We start from the raw sequence: 22,520 nt of genomic DNA on the forward strand, positions 1-22,520 counted from the left end.
TTATGTTAGGTTCAATTACTGCTAAAAAAATTACATGAATATACATGAAGTGTCGAGATGCCTCAATTATGGTCATGCACATAGCTGCTAGACTATGGACTATGATTGTGCACATGCATTTTGGTCAGTGCACAATTCTCTATCTAATAGAGGGTTCCAACTATTAGAGAAATGACACAAGACATGATTAATTAATTAAGATGGTACAAATAACAACACTCTTGTAAGAATGGAACTAGTAACCACACCTCTAAAACTAGGTTCATTCACTAAAGCAACAGAAGAAAGGCCTAATTACCAATTATAAATTGAATTAAGATTGTGTTTATACACCTTTAAGCTTTTGACCGATCATTAGCGTGCCACTAAAGTATAATTCAACCTTTGGTCCCCACTGCAGAAGGGGAAGGAAAAAGTCTCCAACCCTTTGAAAGGACCAACCCTAATAAATTAAGCAGAACCATAACAATAAGATATATAGAGTAAAGTATGAATTAGTAAAATCTAAATATTTAAAAAAAAAAAAATTGAAATACAAATATAATAATACTCAAGAATCTAGCCACATGTCTGCTTTAGGCTGCACTGCCAATGCCTTGCCCTCACAAGTGTCAAAATCCCCACCTTTCGTTCCCACAAAGATTCTGGGACCACAATTGCAATAACATGTGCCCAAGTTGGGAATATTGGGAATTTAATTTTTATTTCTGATTATTTTATAGCTATGTAACTTGTGGAAGGTTCTCGGTTATTTTATGATCAATTACATACATTTTTTTCTTTTAATAACGAGAAGATCGAGATTGCAATTTACAATGGATATCATGTGTAAATTAGTCTACAACACTAGTTTGAGAAGAAAGGGCAATACAACGACAGTCCTGAACATATTTCCATATTGTTGTGATATTGAGTGTTTGTTATTTATTTTGGGAATGAGATTCCAATTTAGAATATCTTTCAACAAAATTCACTGAACAAATAATTAATTGATAGAATATTGAGTATTTGAATCCAACTAATTTAATTATATGGACATTAAATGATTGAAATTTGAAACAGTTTAAAACATACGTCTGTGACATTGATGAAAAATGGGAAACTATTCTTTTCACCTGAAAATTGTTTTGAATATGAAGTAGATATGATATTGTGGGTTACATATATTGATAATTATGACATGGAAGGATTTGGATTGTGTAACTAAGATGTTGTAGTTTTAGAAGATAAAAGCATTTATCAACTTGAAACCTCAGAAGATATATATCATTCTACACACATGGCTAAGCCTAGAAATATGCTAACACTACCCTTAGCGCTAGGGCTGAAATCATTCTATACACATGGCTAGAGATATGTATCGGATTCATTCCTGTGGTACATGTGCTATATATGATACCATATTAAACACATAGGTAGAACTTATCCTTAAAAAGTTAAAAATCGAGCTTATATATTATTAGGAATATTATTCAAGTGCTTATATACTACATACTCTAATTAAATGAAACATGGCCATGCGAGACTATGTTAACCGTTACAACTTGCAATTTGAAACATGCACTAGCTATAACATGTAACTAAGAACATTTTTTCTTCTCATATATATTTGTGTAGAACTTACACGTACATTACTTGTTAAAAGTCACGAGGGTCAACAAAAATCACTGATGAAGAGGACCGAGTGTTAATCCAATCAAAGTGGTCATCACATGATCTCTCTTCATCCTTTCCTTCTTTCAGCTTCTTGACACACCACACATCTTCTGCCCAAGAAAGCTTTCTCCAATGTGGGATTGCCTCTCTAACAGGGTCCCTCTGGCCCACCTCAGCCACCACAGCAGCACATCCATGGTCATCCCTCCCCATGTTATGCACAAAGTTGCACAAAGCTTCCATGACCCTCTTCCCATGCTTGCCTTCCATGTGTAACCCATACATGAAATACACCCCAAATTGCTTAAAAACATTAGGAAATGAAGGCAATCTCAGCCATGGAAGCCATGCATCTAGCAACCTAGTGCCCACACAACACGCATGTGTTAGGCTTGACACACCCTTCACTTGCAACTTGAACACTTCCTTGGTGTTCCAAACACTGAGGATTGCAAAACTTGGGGGAAGGACAATGTCTAAATTGCCCTTACTCTGTGGGCCCCACTTGGGGGGTAGGGACTTTTTGGGTAGGGCCATGAAGGTGCCCAAATTGAGGGGACTAGATAAGATGGTGTCTATGTCTTTGGGAAAGAATTCAGAATTGGCAAAGAGCTTGCGGTAGATGGACTCGGCTAGCCTTGTGGGGAGTCTGACAATTGCAACGTGGCTTGATGCTATTGGCTTGTGGTGGGCGTGGACTGGCTGCACCAAGATGGTGGGTGTGCGGAACTTTTGGTATTCACATTTTAGTGTGAACAAGTTGATGGAGGCCTCGTTGGTGCAGTCTGTGGCCATGTATGCATATTCTGCTCCTTTTTGCTTGCACCATTCTTCTAAATGTGTCACTAGTTTTGTGCCAATGCCAAGCCTCCTGCATGAAAAAATTAGAACCATAAGAACTATACAAGTGAAGCATGGATAATGTTATTAGTTCTCACGGTACGTACTAACTAGTACATCATGATGTCCTGTAATTAACTTTGCGTGGTGACATATAGTAACAAATAAAGTGAATATTTATAGTGGGGTTATATAAGAAGCTAGCTAGAATTGCTGAATATATACTCTAGCTGTGAGATGATTTTCAATTAATATAAGAAAGGAACATTTTAGATGTTAGACAATTAGTATTGGTAAATATATATATAATTGATGTATACCCTATTAGGGTCCACACGAGTCGTTTTTTGTCGATCTGAACCGTTCATTTTTTACATCTTCATTGATAGATCATTATTGCAAAAAATTAGCCAAATCGGAAATCATTTGCCTATCTAACTTTGATTAAATAAATTGACGAATCAAATATTTTCGATGAAACTGTCCATTTGTTTTATCAAAGTTAGATAGGCAGATGATTTCCGATTTGACTAATTTTTTGCAAGGATGATCTATCAATGAAGATGTAAAAAATGAACGGTTCGGATCGACACAAAACGACTCGTGTGGGCCTCAACAAGATTATACCTCAACATAAATAAGTTGAGATATACCTCAATAGAAAGAGCCTAAGCGAATAATTTTCCTATATATACTTAAGGGTTAGTGTTTTATTAAGATTTTATCATGCTTTAAGCGATCAATAGCGCAGTATGCTTAATTAATATTAATTAGTACCTTTGTCATATTAATATGTACTTATTAATATGACAAAGGTACTAATTAAGCATACTAGCTATTGATCGCATTATTCTATTATTAAAGACATCCGTCTGTTGAATATATGTAATCACTTAAGGGGTTTTTAAAAAGTATTAGTTAAAGTTGACTTTTGAACTTTTAAACTTTATTTAAGTACTTGTAATGTGAGATTATAGGATGAGGCAAACTATTGTATATATATATGTTGTCACATATATATCCAAGGGAGGCTTTGTCTAGCTAGGGATGAATCAAAAACTTTATTGGGGAGACAGAAATTAAGTAAATAAAAGCGGTGGTATAGATCACACTAATGAAACTGTGTGGATCGATGAGGCAATTTGGTAGCAATTGTACAAATTAACAATGAATGGGTAGAGATGAGATGAGAATGGGAGGACAAATTAATTAATATCTAATTGTTTAATTAGTAAATTAATTAAAGTATCTACTGGTGGATACATGTGTCGATGCCAGGCTAGCTAGGTGCATGCTTAATGCTACTTTTGATCCTTTCCATGATACGAGGAACATTACCATCTTTTTAGTAGAATCTAATCTCTACCCTCTCACTCTTCATTAATTTCTTAACTTTTTCTTGTGGGGTGGGAATGCATGGGATTAGAATCAAGGAAGTATACACAATTACACGTGTAAAAGAGAGGGAGAGAGAGAGAGAGAGTTTTAGTTAACAAATACAAGCAATATAGCAACATGGAAAAACAAAAGCAACAAAACAGTTTCTCAGTTCAAGGAGCAAAATGGGGCACAAAAGCAAAGAAGAAAAAGAAAAGAGAAGAGGCTGCTTTTCTTAATTTGCTTTCAGTAATATTACCATAACAAGACCAAACTCATGCATAAACATTGACAGTTCCCATGATAACACAAGTTTGTGTGACTGTGTCACGCTAATTATGAAGTTTGTCCTTCCTAATATTTTTGAGGCCAAAATGATCTGCATGCTAATGCAGTACTAACGGTAGAACAAATTAAATAAAATGGAACAAAAAAACAAGAGATCAATGATAGAGAGAGAGAAAGAAGAACTAGCCTGTGCGTGTGAGAGACCCTTAGCCCCAAAATATAAGCCAGCTTTACAAAAACTGAATTTCCTCTTGTTGCCTTTTTCACACAACCCCTTATGACACCCACAATCTCATTTTGTTCCCCGTACTCTGCAACCTGATCGAAGTTCACAATTTCATTTTGATCATCAACCAAAGATCCCACACATTAGATATATTGGAAAAAAACTCAAAAGACATAAAAAACTCGCTATGTGAATGAGACCATGTGAAGTGCAATGAGAAATTACCATAAAGTAATATATGTATATATATATATACATGAATAATGTTTTAGATTGTGCATTTAAAATATCCCGTTAATAATCAACTTAATTAATAATCTGACTAGATTCACGACTAGTTTGTCATAATAGTTACATAACTTTTCTTTTTTTCTATTTCTTCATAAACAAGTAATTATAAAGATCAAATAGATCTTGTACATGTACACATGTACACTAGGCTTAATTTTAATCAATATATATTATATAGACCAATTAACAAGTTATATGAGCAACCATGCAAAGGTATAACATGAAAGCATCATACTCATGAACAAGTAGTTTTAGAGAGAGAGAGAGAGAGAAATTATTAATTAGTACCAGCATAATGTGTGTTGGGAAATGTCTAATGCGACATATAGGGTCACCCATGAGATCAGTGAGCAGGGAAGGCTTTCCCCGCTGGCCAACCCATTCACACCGCCTCTCCATCTCCTCCACCGCCACCTTGTCTCTCTCTTCATCATACTCTCTCACCGCCACTTCTTCGAGCAGAGGCTGCACTGTTGGTGATGAATTCTCAGCAGCCACCTTTAGCAGCATGGTAGCTATCTAGTAGAGAAACAAAGAAAGACACTGTATAGATGATGTCTGCTGGTGAAAATAAATAGCTAGCTAGCTATAGTATTTCTCTATGCCTCAATCTGTGTTTCTATTTATAAGTAGAGGTTTGCTGATGTGGCATGCACCCACCTTTTTTTAGTGCATATATAAGCCTCAGGATATATTTGTATACTATTTATATTATTTCTTTGGTGATGATTGGACCAGATATTGTTTCAATTATTCGCTCTCATAAGGTACATACAATGCCCCTGCATATGTGGCACATATAAAATAAATAAATAAAAAAAGAAAAAGAAAAGTATTCATCATGTGGAGTGGGACTATTATGACTATATGATGACTGATGATCAGATTTGATTATCATTTGGTAAGAGGATTGCATTCACCCAATCGATCATGTGGTAATTTTAAATTAGTTAACTTTAGGTTCATTTTTTAATTTCGAATTATATTGATATATTTGGCGAGTAAATTTGTAAACAAATTTGGTAATTTTAACATTATTTATATCATAATATGATTCTATATTTACTAATTGTACATTTTACAAAAGTGATGATTCTATATTTACTAGTTATATTTTTACAAAAGTGACACTCAGTTTCTAAATATTTTATTTTTACAAGATACAATGTAATTAATAAATATAATACATTTAGCATTAAACACTGAAGTATAGCTAGCAATGATTGGAAAATGTTCTAATCAAACTATTTTCTTTTACCTTGCCCCTAAATAGCCTTGTGCTTTAAGAGATGCCCAAAATGTAATCAGAGCCTTTTGCTCTCATACACAAACCATTCCCATACATATATATATAATACTAGTTTCTTTTCACCAATTATTGGTGGAGGTGATGAGAGAAGCATGCGAGCAACACGTAATTGTTGAGAGCATGTGAATGGTCCTGTGAGTGTGGTCATCACCACCAAAAAGAATGATGCTTATCACCTTATAATCTTATATATATTGTGTAATAAAACAAAGCAAATGTACGTACTACTTGGGGGCGGCTATATAGCTGATGTTGTTTGTTCCCTTCTTAATTTGGAAGGTTAATTACTTCGTCCTGTAAATGGTGAAAATGGCCGGTGTTCAATTTTCACTTGCACAAGGAGTTCGGATACTCTATTGATCTCTTTGCTATTTGGTCATATACTTAGAAAAATTATTGGGTATAACTAATATATATACCGCTTTGTGTTATAACTAATCCAACATGTAAGAGTATTATTGGACGACATGTTTATATTTGTAGAGTATACTATTAATAACATTCACTCATATTATAACACATAAGTTGGTTATACCAAGTTTTTTTATTTATCTTCTGCATCTTAAGACCGTTATAGTTACTATCTCATTCTTAATTATTTTCAATTTCTTTTCATTTTTGTATGAATTATTAAGGTTATTGGAGTTTATATATTAGTGTAAGATGTAGTATATACTATATAGTTTAGGGGGTTTATGACTTAAAATTTAGGTTAAATAATTACTTTATATTTTAGGGTGTAGAATCATTGTTTTAGAACTAATTTCAGTTGACAGTTTTAGTAATCATAGGCGGAAAAGAAGTAGGAATCCTCTAATCCCACGACACAATGTAATTAATCTCTTAATCAATCTAGATCGTCCATTTTTTAAGTTTTACCTCATCATTATTAAAAATCAACCAAGTTAATTAAAAATCCTTCAATCATCTAACTGAGTAACCGGCCAGTTACCATTAAACACTCTTGTTAAACTCTAAGCTCAAAACGGTTCATATATTTAACACTTTAACACAATGCTATTTATATATAAGTACAAAAATCAACGCCAAAATAAAGCAGCAGGTAATTCTATTTCTTAGACAAGAGACGTTGTGCAGGGGACCAGTACATTTTCATAGTTTCATAGTCATCAAAACCTATTTAAGGAAAGAATATTTTATGTGAATGATGCTGATTTGGTGCTTGACATGTGTTACCAGGTTTGTTATAGGCAAATGTTCAAAAACAGAAATGAGACACTATATATGACACTCGAAAATGAGAATGTCAAAAAAATGCTAAACAAGATGACATTCATTTTGACACATGCATCAACCAAATGTGAAAGGCAAGAAAATCAATTGTGCCTCGCCATTTGTCCCACACCAATACGCTGTATATCATATAATAAGAAAATGCATGCTCATTTTCAATAAAGATGAAGAAAATTAATTAAAATGAATTTCAAATTTAAAATAATAATAATAAGATCACAGCTACTTTGCAAGTCTATTTAGATTTGATGAAAAAATAATTAGGAGTTTAGGAACTTACTAAAACCAAATTTGAACGTTTGGCTAATAACATCCATAAGTAATTTGAACTTGTTGGCCGGTGTCGAATTACCCAAGTGTTGTTCTCTTCAGAACCATGCTTCTTTTTGTGAGTAGTAAAACCCCGAACCTCAGTTTCTTTTTGTGAGATGGAAGGCCAGATCGATCAAGGTTTTGGCTCCAAAAGTTCTTCACCTCTCTATGATATTAAGAAATACTACGGAAAAGATTACACACCAATTAAGCTTTAGTGCACAAAGAGTTAGGTAGGTGGGTGTGTTTTTTCTACTCTTTTTGCAACATTTTCAAATGCAAATAAGTTCCTCTATAAAGGCTCAAGATGACAAGTCACAATCTCATTAGAACTCAATCTCTTATTTAGATTTGATAATTATCGTTGTACATATAATTCTATATTTTTGTTACTTATAGAAAATTAAAATATCCGACCAAAAATCAATTAGTAATGGATAAGGAGGTCAACACCGCAAGGCTTAGCAAGCAGCTACAAAAGGGGCTGACCAAGAGAATATGCCAGCAACTACATATAAAAACACAAATACGTACAACATAACAGAAACCCCAGGGGCAAAGCTTAGCAGCAACACAAAGCCAACTGAAAAGGCAAGCTCGTCAACCCAAAGAGCCTGCAAGCAACGTGAAACTAAAGAGTGATCGATACTCTCAACACTTAGAATACATAAAAATTATATATCCTCTAAGATAATTCTAATTATCTTAAGGATTATCTTATCAAATAATTCCAAAAATTATCTTAAAGGATGATAACATAATTCATCTAGTTATCTAATGTAACATCTAAGTATATTGTAGTGCCATATATGTACCACCAATTTGGAGATTTTTATGTGGCTGCGAGCTTGCAAACATATACATTATTGATTATTATAACGAGGGAAACTTTAGGGTCTAAGATTTAATGGCATTTATACATATGGTTGAATGGCATTTATATATATAGTTGAGTTGACTATATTCTTTGCGAAGTTCATAATATTCCATATTAGCTAGAAGCAAAGTGAAAACAAATGGTATATAGGAAATGATTCCTCAATATATAAAATCCTTAAAAGCTGAGAATGAAGTTTGATAGGTTGGGATATATATATTCATATGAACAATGGAAAAATATGCCTTGGAATTTATTCAACCTCCTAGCTTAATTTATAGAAATCTGCTTTATATTAATTATTGAATCGCATGTCCTTGGTTCTCAAAGTGTATGATTAGAGAAAAAAAAATTCTAAGCCATATAATAAACGGCCAATTAAATAACACTTGTAGTTATTACTATTTTGTGTTGGGGTTTTTCAATTTCGTCCCTATAAGTTTGACATATACCAATATATATACCCTTATAATTCATATGCTGTTGCAGTAAACCCAAATCTCTAGCTTTGTCAATGGAATGGATGAAATGATAACGTGGTCATCACGTACTTGCCATGAGAAGGGGTATTTTTATCATTTCATGTGGCTCCATCACCAATATGAATTTTAAAGGATTTTTAATTGTTTAGAAAATTTGAAAATTCAATTTAATTAGGGGTGACCGCATCATCATTTCATATGTTCGATTTATGGAGAGTTAAAGACTTAGTTTCAAATATAGCAACCTAATATATATGAATTAGTGGGGTATGCATGGTTGTATATATTTGAATTATATATATATATACATAGGGATAAAATTAGAAACTCCAACAAGCTAGAACAACTAAGGGTCCGTTTGGTTTAAGTTTTGGAGGCTTGGGAATAAGAATTCAACTTCATTCCCACTTTTGATAAGAAATAGTTTTTTTGCGTGCCCATGTGAATCTGATGCACTCAAAAAGGGGAAAATGAATCCCTCATTCCCAGTTGGGTTTGTTTTCCCTCTTAATAGGAAAATATTTATTACACTTTCTCTAGACAAATATACCTTTTCTAATATTTGAAATTACCAATTATAATACCTTCATTCATATATAATAGATGAGGATATAATTTAAAAACTGGACAATTTTTATTTCTTATTCCTACACAAACCAAACATGGGAATGAAAAGAAAAATGTAATTCCTAGTTTACTTTCCTAGCATTAATACCAAACATAGAAATATAAATTGTACATTTCATCCCCCTGGGAAAATGTATAGGAATTGATTTTTCCAATAAATCAATTCCGCGAACCAAACATGCCATAATAGTACTAAAATTTGGTCATAATATATAAGTGAATAAACTTTAGTTTTTTGTATTATTTTAATTATATTTGAGAGAATTGAATTTAATTCTAGACCTATCATATTCATAACTAGGGCTGCCCATCGGTTGCTTCAGATCGGTATTGGGGTTTACCAAACCAAAACCAAAAAATTCGGTATTTTTCAATTTTCGGTATTTTTTCGGTTCGGTAAATTTTAGTAATTTTGGTATCAGATACTTTAGCTTTATTTTCGATTTACTTCGATTCATTTTCGGTTTACTTCGGTATATCTTCAGTTGATTTTCGGTTTAATTATAATAATACTAATTGTTATATATCAATATAAATTAAAATTTAATAAAATATGATGCATAAAATATAATGTTTGATGAATATATATTTGCGCGAGTAGTATTGATAGTTTAATATAGTACTAGTATTTTACCCTAGTAATAATATATACTAATATAATTAGTTTAATAATATGTATTAGTACATATCCTATTAATTTATTATGTATATATATACTGATAAATATAAGTTATATATATATATACAAAAATGTTCTAGAACTAACTAATTAATAAGATAATACAATACTAACCACCATTTTGGGCCCACTATACAATGTACGTAATCTCATAATCCAAACCGTTCATATTTTAGGTCTCCATTCAAAGATTAACCTTACAAAAAATCAACCAAATCAAAAATCATTTAGCCATTCGATTATCATTACAATCATTTCATATTTTATTGAAAAATTTGTGTTTGTCCATTTACATGAGCACAATTAGCTTATTAATAGTTGGCTAAACGATTTCCGATTTTGTTAATTTTTTCTAAGGATGATCTTTGAATGAGAGTTTAAAAAATAAACGGTTCAAATCATGAAATTACATTGTGTAGTGGGCTCAAAATGATAGTTAGCGTTATATTATCTTACTAACTAGTTAGCTCTAGAGCACTCCTCTATATATATATATTTTTTACTTACCTAAAGATGAGATTTTTATTTTCCTAACAATAATAACATTTACTTTATTAGAGAATGACTCTATATCTTAACTCACACTTTTGATAATATTAATATGATAACATTATACAATTATATTTTCTTATAGTTGTTTACGATATTAGTAGTTTAATATTTATTATACCACTAACATAATAGTATTATATAAGCATATATAACTAAATTTCAGTAATTGTTTCAGTTTTTTCAGTATATATTTTAGTTTTTTCGGTAATAATCGATTCGGTTTCTTTCGATAATAATTTTCGGTAATCGGTTGATTTATCAACTTTTTTCGAATTTTACCAAAACTAAACTAATTTTTTTTTGGATTTTTTCGGTTTTTAATTTTTAATTTTCGAATTGTAAAAATCGGTATACCAAACTAAAAAAATTCGGTCAATAGTCGGTCAGTTCCGTACAAACCAAAACAAATGACAGCCCTATTCATAACTCATCCCATCCACCCGTAATCATCACTTCAATTAATTCCAAGAGCTTTATTACTTTAGTTTACAATATGACATATAAGATTAATTTAGATGGATGCAAATCATGCAATTATAGGCTTATAGCTAGCCTTATAGGATGCTGTCACGACCTTCGTTTTTTTGTCTGTTAAACATGCTGCCAAATACATGTATTTGTGATGAATCTTGATTATATATATCCTTCTTGAAAAGCACAAATTCAGGCATACCAATTAGTTGCTCATACATAGACTTTCATATAAAGATTTAGATAACGATATATTCTTATGGAAACAGAAGCAAAAAGAGGAAACTTCATAACTTGATGGACTTCCACTTGCACACATGTCACTGCCTTGATAGCTAGCTAGAGATAAACATGAAACATGCATGCATGGTACTTGCATGACCTGCTTTGCTTATTAATTAATTGTTTTTGCTGATTAATTAAACTCGATCAATTAGCAAATAATAGTGTCTAGTTTTATAATTAATCATCCAAAAAGCTTAAAAGGGGTAGGCTTTTTTCTGGACACCTAGGCATCACATGGGACAAGTGGTCCATCCATATGTATCGCCTGAAAATTAAATCTGTGCTGCCGCCGCCCTTGTTAATGCTCCCAATTATGCAAATGATATGTATTCTAATTAAAGAGCACAACGGTTGGCTCTTTAGACTAAAAACAAAGAATTTTACCATAAAACCTTCTTAATGAGGAATTCGATCTTATGTGAGTAATGATTTGTGGCCTGTAAACTTGGATAATACAATACTAAATATGCACAACTTGTTTGCTAATTCGTCTAATATAACATCGATCATCAAGTGGTCTCAAAAGAAAAAAACGATCTTTTGTAGAACCATTTTGTGCATGAGATCTTTCATATGTTGAACTTTTACAATTGATCATAACCAGTTGTTCTGAGAGATGTCATAACAGTTGAAGAAAAGATCCTCAACACATTTTTCATACAAGACCTACGAGGAGGTTGGTTGACGGTCACCAATCTCCTCTTAGGTCCATTGGGGGAGGAACTCAACAAAGCAAATTAAAAAAAAAAAAAAATTAATTTTAAAGGGTTAGTTTTGGCTCATATACTCTACAATATTGTTGGATGTAAATGTAGTATATTTAAAATTGAGTATGGTTGTGTTGAGTAATTCGGTGCGGAAATCAAATGTTTTGGTTTATATAAAAGCAGGATAAGGATTTCCCTTGATTGAATGATCAACATCTAACATCTCTATACAGGCCTTAATGTATGGGTCCGAAGATCACATAATCCAAAATCTGCTAAATATTGGGCTGTAACAATGGGCCTGTAGCTGGCCTTTGTTGGGCCCTTATCCGACTTCAAAGCTCACGCAAACACAAGCAGGAGTTCACTGAGCTACCAAAACAATTCCCGAGAAAGTGGCAGAGAAAATCAGGTGAGGAAAATGGGGATAGTAGCAGCAATAGGAGTGCTTTCACCTTTCCCATTCTACTACTGGCTATGGACTTACCCGCAAACATGGGTCGACCTGTGTGGGAAAGGGCGTGACCCATGTAAAGTGATGGCGTATATGTCCCATTTCCTGAAGCTGATTCAGTTCCTCTCTCTTTTCTCAGTCTCCACCATCTCTTGGCCTCCCCCTCTTTACTTCTGGCCCCTCATTGCCTTTGGCCAGTTCCTCAACTTCAGGTCAGTACTACATTTGTGGATGTACAAATAAATGTTCATGTGTTTAAAGTTTTCTTTGTTTAGGTGATGGAAAGCTAACTATGCATGGTTATTTTTCCACTTTGACAAGATTTTAGGTCATGGGTAGTTGTTAGTTTTGTTTGAATGTGTGGATGTGGGAAGGTTTGAGAGGAATTTGCACACTGACCCATGTGCAGCAAATTTCTGATGTGCTATTTAGGTTCATTGATTAGGCAGTTGGTGAAACTTTGTTTTTTAATGGCTGGAATTAATTAATGTATTTACCTTTTTTCAGTCTGTATGATACTTGCTAAGTTCATTACTGTTGTTTGAACATTGAGGTTCTTGGCCATCTTCTCTGGTCAAACATATAGAATGAGAAAATCCTTTTGAATCTTTGGCTCTGATCGGTCATCCTTAAATGAGTTCTTGCTCTAGAACTGATGGTGCAAAGAAGGTCAATGTCATATGTCATGCTTCTGGTTATAGCATGCTTGGATGCACTTGAATGAATTCCATTTATAATTAGTAATGATGCCTATTGTTTTCATGATTAATGTGGAAAACATGGTGCATTTTAATCCACATTAAGTGTAGCTCATATATGTGATACTAGAACAGAGTGTTGAGATCCCGTCATCATTTTATGTACAATCTCTTTTCAAATGATACATTAAATGATACTATTTTGGATCCCTTTGTTAGTCAGCTCTTCCCAGCTACAGAAAAAGGAGGTGCTTTTGTGTAGAAAAAAAAAAACGACTTTTTTTCTATAGGAGGTGTAAAAAACCTGACTGATGTATTGAATGGAGTGATGGTTATGATTTTGGGATGGAGTAAAATAAATTAGAGAATCCCCCCCCCGCAATACTCCTTGATTGGGGTGGAGTGGTGATTTGAGTGAATTTGGGTGAAGTTGCTGTGTCTATGTTTTGAATGTAATTGGTGATTTCTGTTTCTGGTTTTGGTGTGTTTATGGGTTGTCTTTCAATGGTTGTCAGCTTCTGTGTCCTGTTTTTGTAGGATTGCAGTAGTTTTTTTTGTGGATTGCTGGTCCACAACTGATTGTACTCTTTTCCCTTATTTATACAACTATCGCATTTCCTATCAAACAAAAAGAATGCAATAATTTGCAAGGGCAGTGAAATGTAGTGTTTTTGTAGGATTACGGTAGTTTCTTTGGTGGATTGCTGGTCCATTTCTGATTGTACTTTTTTCCCTTGTTAATACAAGTATCGAATTTCCTATCAAACAAAAAGAATGAAATAATTTGCAAGGGCTGTGAAATGTAGTGATTTTCATAAGGGTGGAGTAATGATTTTCCTTCATGGTCTAATGGAAAAAGGAAAGAGTAAGGACTGAGACAAAAACAATATGGGAATTTATGTTGTATTGATTTTTCTTTTTTGGTCTCTGTTAGAAAAATTAATGTGCTAGAACTAGTGTTCAGTACATGCACCATAATAGCCGCTGACCCAGATACCCAGTTGGTGTTGATGTTCCTGCAGTGTATTTTTTTTTTATGTGCTTGATTTGAACTTCCTCTTTGAAGCTCAGTTTTTCTCAGCCAAAAGAACTAAATTAACGGAGCCTAAATCACAATAATATGAGGATTAACAGAAAGCTAAATCTTGGAATTTTTTAAAAGATTATTTAAACAATCAAAAGAAATGCTTAATCAAAGTGATATCTTAATCATTAAATGCAGCCTGTAATTTATATTTCTTCTGTTTCAGATTTCTGTGGTTGGGGGTTTAAGGCCTTGATGAGCCAGTTAGAACATTGATTGTGTTTCTTATGTTTACGTGTGATTATTTTCCTGTCAATTTTTAGGGTCTATCAGTTGCTCGGCGAATCTGGCACCTATTATGGAGTACGTTTTGGGAAGAACATTCCCTGGGTGACAGAATTTCCGTTTGGGTATATAAAAGATCCTCAGTATGTGGGAAGCATTTTAAGTCTTTTTGCATTTCTATCATGGGTGCCCTTTCAATACATTTTCTTGTGGACAGTGGGCTATGTTTTTATGCTACATGTGGAATCAACGGAAGATCAGGGAACTCGTGCAAAGCCACTCATGATTCAACATTTGAATTAGACCAAAGAATCAGTCTTGTTTACATAAACCAAAAATTGTTCAATTGAAGTGGCAGTAGATTTTTCTTTTATTTTATCTTGCCTCATTCATGTTCATTTGGTTTCTGTTTATCTTCTGTCATAACATTTTTTTAATGATACTAATTCATGTATCCCGCTTGACATAAAGGTGCAGATATTCTTGGCCTTTCAAATTTCCAAGACATAATATGCAGCCTGTTTAATTCCTAGGGTTACAACCTACAACTTCAAGGCTGAAAAGAGTTCTGGTCCTTTGGATTGTGGATTGTGCATTGTATATTGTTTTACAAGGCCTATTGTGCGATGCAGATGCAGAATAAATGCAGGATATGAGAGAGCAATTGAATGTTCATGGTGCAGTGTTTGAATGCCTCACCACGTTCTCTTACATTCCGCATTATTCCTGCCTTAGAGAATTCGTGATTTAAAACCAGTTCCAACTGCAATGAGCACAACTTTTAACCCATGGGTAGAACTTGTCTTGGAAAGCCAGCTTGCAAGGAAAGGGTGCCTATTTGCTTTTATACTTTTGTATTCCGAAGGTACCCAAACGTTGTTGGTGATAGAATTAGAGCATCCAACCCAAAACCAATTGGCAATGGGGGGAGAGGCCCATGACTTGTAAGCACATATGTTAAGCTCTAGTTTTCCGATGTGGGACATTGCTCCACATTACTCTCAACACGCCCCCGCACGTGTGGCGAGATTTTGAGCCTTACACGTGAACAAATTGTATTGGGTGACGTGGGAGCACGTGTGGCCATTGGGCCTTACACGCGAATAACCAAGCTCTGATACCATAATAGAATTAGAGCATCTAACCCAAAACCAATTGGCAATGGGGGGAGAGGCCCATGACTTATAAGCACATATGTTAAGCTCTAGTTTTTCGATGTGGGACATTGCTCCACATTACTCTCAACGGTTGGATTATGTTGACATAGTCCTCAGTGCCAAGGATGAAATAAATAAGACTGGCTTATTAGCATACATGAGCACTCTTTTCTTGTAAGCGGATTTTCAAGGATAAGTTTTACCAATGGGTTTAACATGATATTAGAGCAAGTGTACCGCAGGGATGGGTCGAGTTCGTATCTCTAGCCTTGTGTGGAGGAGGAGTGCCGAATGACTCCGACTCTGGTCCTCAATGTGAATGTCAGTATAGTCTCACATCGTTGTACCTTCAGAATATGTACATGGCAAGTTAATAAGCATATGAGCACTATTTCCTTGCAAGTTAATTTTCAGTTTATTAAAGTTGTTTCAACTAGCTTGGTTTCTTATGCACATGGCTAAATAGGAGTGACTGAGTAAGGTTGTGGATGTCACAAAGACTTGAATGTCTACCATTTCTAGACACAGTGCAATCTATAGGATTTTGGTGCATAAAATCTTTGAGCCAGACACCATTCATGTAGATATGTTCAAACTTGTTAAACACGTCAAGTTTCAAATGAATCATTTAACTTCTTGATTTGGGTTGGCACATTCTAGATTTCCTAAGCATTATAGAAAGATGGCTTAATTATCGATTTACCATCCAAAATTGTAACTCATTCCCACTTTACCACCTGAAAGTTTTTTTGTCCCAGATTACCACCTGTAACTTACATCCGTGTCCCATTTTACCTTGTTCCGTCAACAATTCCGTTAATGCTGACGTGGCGCGCTGGATGTGCGCCACGTGTCACATCTTTTTTGTATTTTTTGATTTTTTTGATTTTTCTATTTTTATAAACTTTGAAAATTAATTAAAAATAGCTCCGAACTTAGAAAAATACACGGAAAATTCCTACTGACTTGTCTTAACTAGTACTAATTTACTATGGGGTCAAAATGCCAATTTTCCTTCTAAAAATTTCCAAAAAATTTGGAAAGTCTAAATTTATTTCTAGAAAATTAAAATACTCTAGACTCTTTGAAAATTCATAGAATAATCTCCCGAACTCCAAAAAATATGAGGTCTGCACCGTTAGTCTTCTAAAAACTAACAATACCTTTCTCGTGAACACTTGCTACCCAAAAGACCTCTCGGTCTTAGAGAAAAATAAAATTCTCTATAAAATAAATTCTAGAAAAATTCTAAAATTTCTGTAAAGTCTCGAAATAATTCTCTAAAACAAGCTTTTGGTAATTTTTCAAAATATTTTTGAGAATTTGTCCAAGAGTTTACGAAAATTCTAGAATTTATTTAATAGAGGAAAGTTTATTTTAATTTTTTAGAAATAAATTTGGACTTTCTAATTTTTTTTGAAAATTTTTAGAGGGCAAATTGGTAATTTAACCTTATAGTAAATTAGTTCTAGTCAAGACGAGTCCGTAGGAATTTTTTTTTGTATTTTTCTGAGTTCGGAGCTATTTTTAATTAATTTTCAAAGTTTATAAAAATAAAAAAATGCGAAAAAATAAAAAAAAGATGTGACACGTGGCGCACATCTAGCGCGCCATGTCAGCATTAACGGCCAGATCGTCAGCATTAAGGGAATTGTTGACGGAACAAGGTAAAATGAGACACGGATGTAAGTTACAGGTGGTAATCTAAGACAAAAAAACTTTCAGGTGGTAAAGTGAGAATGAGTTACAGTTTTGGGTGGTAAATCGATAATTAAGCCTAGAAAGATCCTAAAATTTTCATAGGAAGTGATCTCATTTTCAATCACGTAGGTCTACTCATCAAATGTATATACAACTAATAAACCACATATGGCTATAGATTGATTAGGAGTTGAAGGTCAACCTAACAATTATGTGGCGGTCATCCTATTCTTCATAGAATCATGACCTGCCTTGAGATTAAATCATGTATGTTAGGTCTTCTACAATGGTGATCTCCAAATACCTAATACCCAAATCAATTTTGGGTATCAAAAAGTGTAAAAATATAAATTTTGGGGATCACCAACACAATGGTGTTGAGGCTCAAATATGGAGATATTAATATTTAACTCATTTATTTGTTGGTGAGCCAGCCATTTAATTTGGTGATGGGCAAGCCATTTAATATCTTTTATTTGTTGATAGGTCAGCCATTTAATTTGGTTTTGGGTATAGTCTATACCCAAAACTAGGGATAACTTTTGGATCTCAAAAAATTATGGGAATCACATTTCGACCCATTGTGACTGAATTATACTCATTTTATATCCAAAAAATAAGTTTAAGGATCAGATTCAAGTTGCATTATGGAAGACTAGAAGTATATTTCAATTCCATAAAAAATGTACCATCTAGTGGTTAGGCCAGGCTTGGTAGCGGTGACCCAAGTGATAAGAGGGTGGGATAAGTCGCTTGTCTTGTACGTGGTTTAAACAACACAGTTGAAAAAGACAAAAAAAAAAAAAAAAAACCCATTTAGTGGTTTAATGGTGTTTTTCTTCCTAATGTTGAAAGATGTCATAAATTCAAATCTCTCTCCCTCAACATAAAAAAATAAAATAAAATTCCTTAAAAAATGTACACCTCAAGATAATAAAATGCAAAATATACTTATATTCAAAAGAAAAAGGAAAAGAAAAATCACTTCAATATTTCATCTCCGTCCACACCATTCCAATGAGATTTCTTAGTTTTTTTTTTGGTGAAAGGGAGGGGCGTAAACCTAAGAAACCCGAGCTACACTAAAATAGCTCTCTTACTATCCAAGCCCATGGTATCAAGAACCAAAAAACTGGAAAGAAAAGAGGGGAAAGATAAAACATGAACACCCAAAGCTAAGCCAAATCCCAAGGAAGCCATATGATCAGCAACCCCATTTTAGGTGTACCTTACTCTACACTTCCAATATATATATAGCCATCAACTCTTTGCAGCTACTAATGAGATTTCAACCACATATAAACAAAAGGGAAAAAAGACTAATTAAAAAACTCGGTAATAGAATTGGATAGGATGTCATTATCACTCAATAACATGATTGTTATTTGTTAATTAATGTCACTTAATAACATGTTGTAATTGACTATTAGAAAATTACAAAATTAGGGTGGATTTTTTTTGTTTCTCGCAAACAAAAGTAAGCTAGATATGAATATATGATTCATTTTTCTCATACTTTTGTCTTTTTGTTAGTGTATTAAGTTGTCTCTAGCCAATCTATCAATCCCCTTGGGCGGTTGATCACCAAACGTAAACCCTTTACGCAAAATCGATCTCATGTTGTAATGATCAGTCACCATGACAATTTTCTAGAGTACAATTTTCTAACAATTGATCTAATGTCGTAACGATTGGTCAACATATATATGTCGATTGCCACCTATTTATTTTTGTTCTGCTTTTGGTAGATTGATCCTGATCGTGACAAAGTCAATCTTGGCGCAGAATTTTGCGCTATTAACGTCATTTATTATGTGTTTTCACATGTTTTAGGGTTCTTGTGAATCCTATTTCGACAGATATTGTAACCTAAGCTATAAATAGGTCATTAGGACTAAATTGACATGAAGTGTACCCAAAAAGTGACAGAGTGGTTGAAACCGAGAGGGAGGCAAAATTCTTGGAGTTGTAAATTTTCCTCATGCTACTAAAATCTTTCACGGTGATCTTGGAGGACATGGACACAACACCAAATTAACCTCATTAAATTTCTTTGTTCGTTATGGCCTTTTGTTTTTGTCTTTTAATTGCATATAGCCATATAGGTGTTCATCAAATAGAATAAACTCAAGAAAGGCACCCACAAGAGCCAAGAGCCAAGAGGCAATAGACTTTATCGTAAATCGGAAGGTCCTCAATTCGGAAAGAATAAATAAAATATTTTTACCCAAGATTTTAATTAACTTTTCAAGAGTTTTTATCATACATAATGTTAACTTCCACTATAACATTATAAAAATCCATCCTTCCATTTAGAAGAAACAGATAAAATAAAGGGTTTTTTTTTTTTTTTTAAGTCCAATTGAAAAATAAGATTGATAACTCAACCCGCGCTATAATGCGCTCCTAGCTCAGTCCAGTTTAATGAAACGTGTGCAACACAAAACCAACCGAGCATGGTTCACCAAGTGCTCGAAAATTGCTACTGTGAAACAGTGGTTCTTTGAAACTCCATAAAAATAATACTTATATATATACCTTATGTTTTTTTTCTTACATAAACATGTTAAAAACTAATGAAACACACATAAAACACAAAATTCAAGTTTATGGAGTCACAACCACCCACGTTATAATGTAAAAATGACTGTTAATTACTAATTGCCACTATTCGACAGTGGCAATCTGCCCAGCTAGTTTAAAAAATTCAAGCTTATGGAGTCACAACCACCCACATTATAATGTAAAAATGACTGTTAATTACTAATTGCCACTATTCAACAGTGGCAATCTGCCCATTTTTAAAATAAAAAAACGCCGAGGGCTTGGCAGAAAAAATGTAGAACCTGCTGTACCGTGAGTTTATTTGTTAAAAAGTGAACTTATTTGTCATTACAACCTTTTAGGTGAGTTTATTTATTATTAATAGCCATAAATTAAATGATTTTAAAATAATTTACTGTAAAATAAAATTATCAACCTTTCAATTCTAAATTAGATTATTATTTTACTAATTAAATATTGCATACCGAACTTCATCACCGTATTCGGCTTCAATTTTTAAATGAAAGGATTTTACTCTAAGACCTGAATTACTAATAAATTAACGTTAGAATTTTCCCTGCATGTTAGAAATAATTACTTTTATGTTGGCCTTTTCGAAAGTCAAGAGTTAGGACAACGTACTCTAACATAAGGTGTCCAATTGTCCATTGGCATTTGTTTATTTGTTTTGAACCTTTGTCTCCTAAACCTTCCCGCAGGGCAAAAACTTCAAAGAAAAGAAAATAAATAAGTTAAAGGTCAAATTTAAATTTTGAACCTTATAGCTTTGATTATTTTCCATTTAGATTCCTTCAAAGTTTTACATTTTTTTTAGTAAACTCCATATAGTAAATAATGGTTGCAATTAAGTTAAATTAAGACTTTCGATCAACTAAATTGACGGAGACATTTGGTACTCGCATATAATTGCATATATGTGCAATTAAGCCACATAAAATAACCTAATAGCCTTGCACGCAACACATGCACATTCCATTAATTTAGTTGACGGAAATTCGACTTTGGCCTTAATTTCAAATCTTATTAACTTATAGGAACTTGTTTGAAAAAAATTTAAACTATAAGGATTTACGTGGAAAACGACCCAAATTACAGGCACGAAAATTGTAATTTAGCCTATATTAAATTTTGAGAAAGAACAAGTAGCAAAGCTGGCATGCATGAGTTATAAACACTATTTATAACAACAAAAGTTATGAGAGAAAGCAAAGTGGAATATGGAAGATATTGGCACAAAGGCTCTAGTTATGAAGACAATGATGATACTGATTTTGCTTGTGCTGGTTGCAGTGCAAGCCAATGAGGAAAATAATGCTGATTCTTCTTCTTCTTCTTCTTATCTCCGTCCATCTCTCTTCCCTTATAAACCCTTTCGCGGTATTCGCTTATCCGTTACACATGATGGTGATTCTATTAAATCTTTTGGTTTCCAAAATTATTGGTGGCTTAAAAGGTCATCATCATGGAGGTGTAAACCTTGAAAAAGGTGGTATTTCTGGAGCTTCTGCTCTTCCTGGAGGTACTAAAATTAATCCTGGAATTCCTGGAGGAGGAGTAACTACGATTCCTGATCCTGCTAAAGACATTCCTAGGAATAACGATGTGCCTCATGGTACTACTCCACCAGGTCCTAAAGAACCTATTCCGATTCCTTCAACTACTCGTAAGAAAGGAGATGCAAATCGTTTAATTCCTGCCTTAACCTAGGTGTGATATGATTGTGCCTTTCGATATCATCAGAGGTCCTCTCTCTCTCTCTCTCTAGCTCCCTAGTCCCTCCAAATATGTGCACACAAATACATATACATTTCTCTCTTGTTTGGAGTATATTTTCTCGATTGATGCATCGTACGTACAACCTACAATTAATGATATATACCACAAAATATTTTATAGCAATAATAAAATAAAATAATTTGAAGTCCAATAACATTAGGTACTAAATCACAATGGTTTTTTATATATTTTGACTGTGAAATTTTTTTATGTCAATTCAGTTAAGCTAGCTACCAATTTTTCAGCTAAAAGGCAAAAATGTTGTTCTATAGCAATTGATGAGTCAAATAATATTTTGTTATTTACAAACTCAATTATCAATACAACTTTTTGACTGAGTTGCAATCACATCTTATTTCATCTGTTGTTTTTTTAAATTGTTCGTATTCTGGTTTAAGATGTGTTTAGTTTTTAGGTTGTGCATGAGGCTTCATCCTCCAAACCTAAATATAAAGCTTAAATCCCTCTAAATTATAAACTTTTATGGACTCCATACAATCACTACTATGACTGTAGAATAAAGTTATATACAAAAAAAAAAAAAAGGAGTGGTCAGTAGACAATAACTGATTGGTTGGCGGCACTTTATTGAACTTTTTCTTTAGTTGAAAAAGAAAATAATTTTAT

General features: G+C 33.4%; 2 protein-coding genes across 2 annotated transcripts; one reads left to right on the forward strand and one right to left on the reverse strand.

Moving 5' to 3' along the window:
• Window positions 1–1,638: 1,638 nt before the first annotated feature.
• On the reverse strand, window positions 1,639–5,188 carry LOC147286928 (putative N-acetyltransferase HLS1). The gene is made up of 3 exons (XM_086242545.1): window positions 4,967–5,188; window positions 4,349–4,479; window positions 1,639–2,527 (listed from the first exon to the last, which is right to left on the reverse strand). Exons 1-3 carry the CDS (start codon window positions 5,186–5,188, stop codon window positions 1,639–1,641), a joined length of 1,242 nt encoding a protein of 413 aa, XP_086098671.1.
• A 7,429-nt stretch (window positions 5,189–12,617) lies between these two features.
• On the forward strand, window positions 12,618–15,124 carry PLMT (phospholipid N-methyltransferase). The gene is made up of 2 exons (XM_086241883.1): window positions 12,618–12,899; window positions 14,733–15,124. Exons 1-2 carry the CDS (start codon window positions 12,655–12,657, stop codon window positions 14,995–14,997), a joined length of 510 nt encoding a protein of 169 aa, XP_086098009.1. The 5' UTR covers window positions 12,618–12,654; the 3' UTR covers window positions 14,998–15,124.
• Window positions 15,125–22,520: the final 7,396 nt, after the last annotated feature.

Source organism: Dryas octopetala, chromosome 4, assembly GCF_963921425.1.
Source record: "Dryas octopetala chromosome 4, drDryOcto1.1, whole genome shotgun sequence".
NCBI classification, from domain to species: Eukaryota; Viridiplantae; Streptophyta; class Magnoliopsida; order Rosales; family Rosaceae; genus Dryas; species Dryas octopetala.

What these genes read in the sequence shown, in the direction of transcription:
- LOC147286928 (XM_086242545.1), bottom strand. Translation starts at nt 5,188, where the DNA reads ATGCTGCTAAAGGTGGCTGCTGAGAATTCATCACCAACAGTGCAGCCT. An exon ending in TCCCAACACACATTATGCTG is followed by an intron (nt 4,480 to 4,966) that starts GTACTAATTAAT and finishes AACTTCGATCAG; the next exon opens with GTTGCAGAGTACGGGGAACA. An exon ending in AGGGTCTCTCACACGCACAG is followed by an intron (nt 2,528 to 4,348) that starts GCTAGTTCTTCT and finishes TTTTTCATGCAG; the next exon opens with GAGGCTTGGCATTGGCACAA.
- PLMT (XM_086241883.1), top strand. Translation starts at nt 12,655, where the DNA reads ATGGGGATAGTAGCAGCAATAGGAGTGCTTTCACCTTTCCCATTCTAC. An exon ending in GGCCAGTTCCTCAACTTCAG is followed by an intron (nt 12,900 to 14,732) that starts GTCAGTACTACA and finishes GTCAATTTTTAG; the next exon opens with GGTCTATCAGTTGCTCGGCG.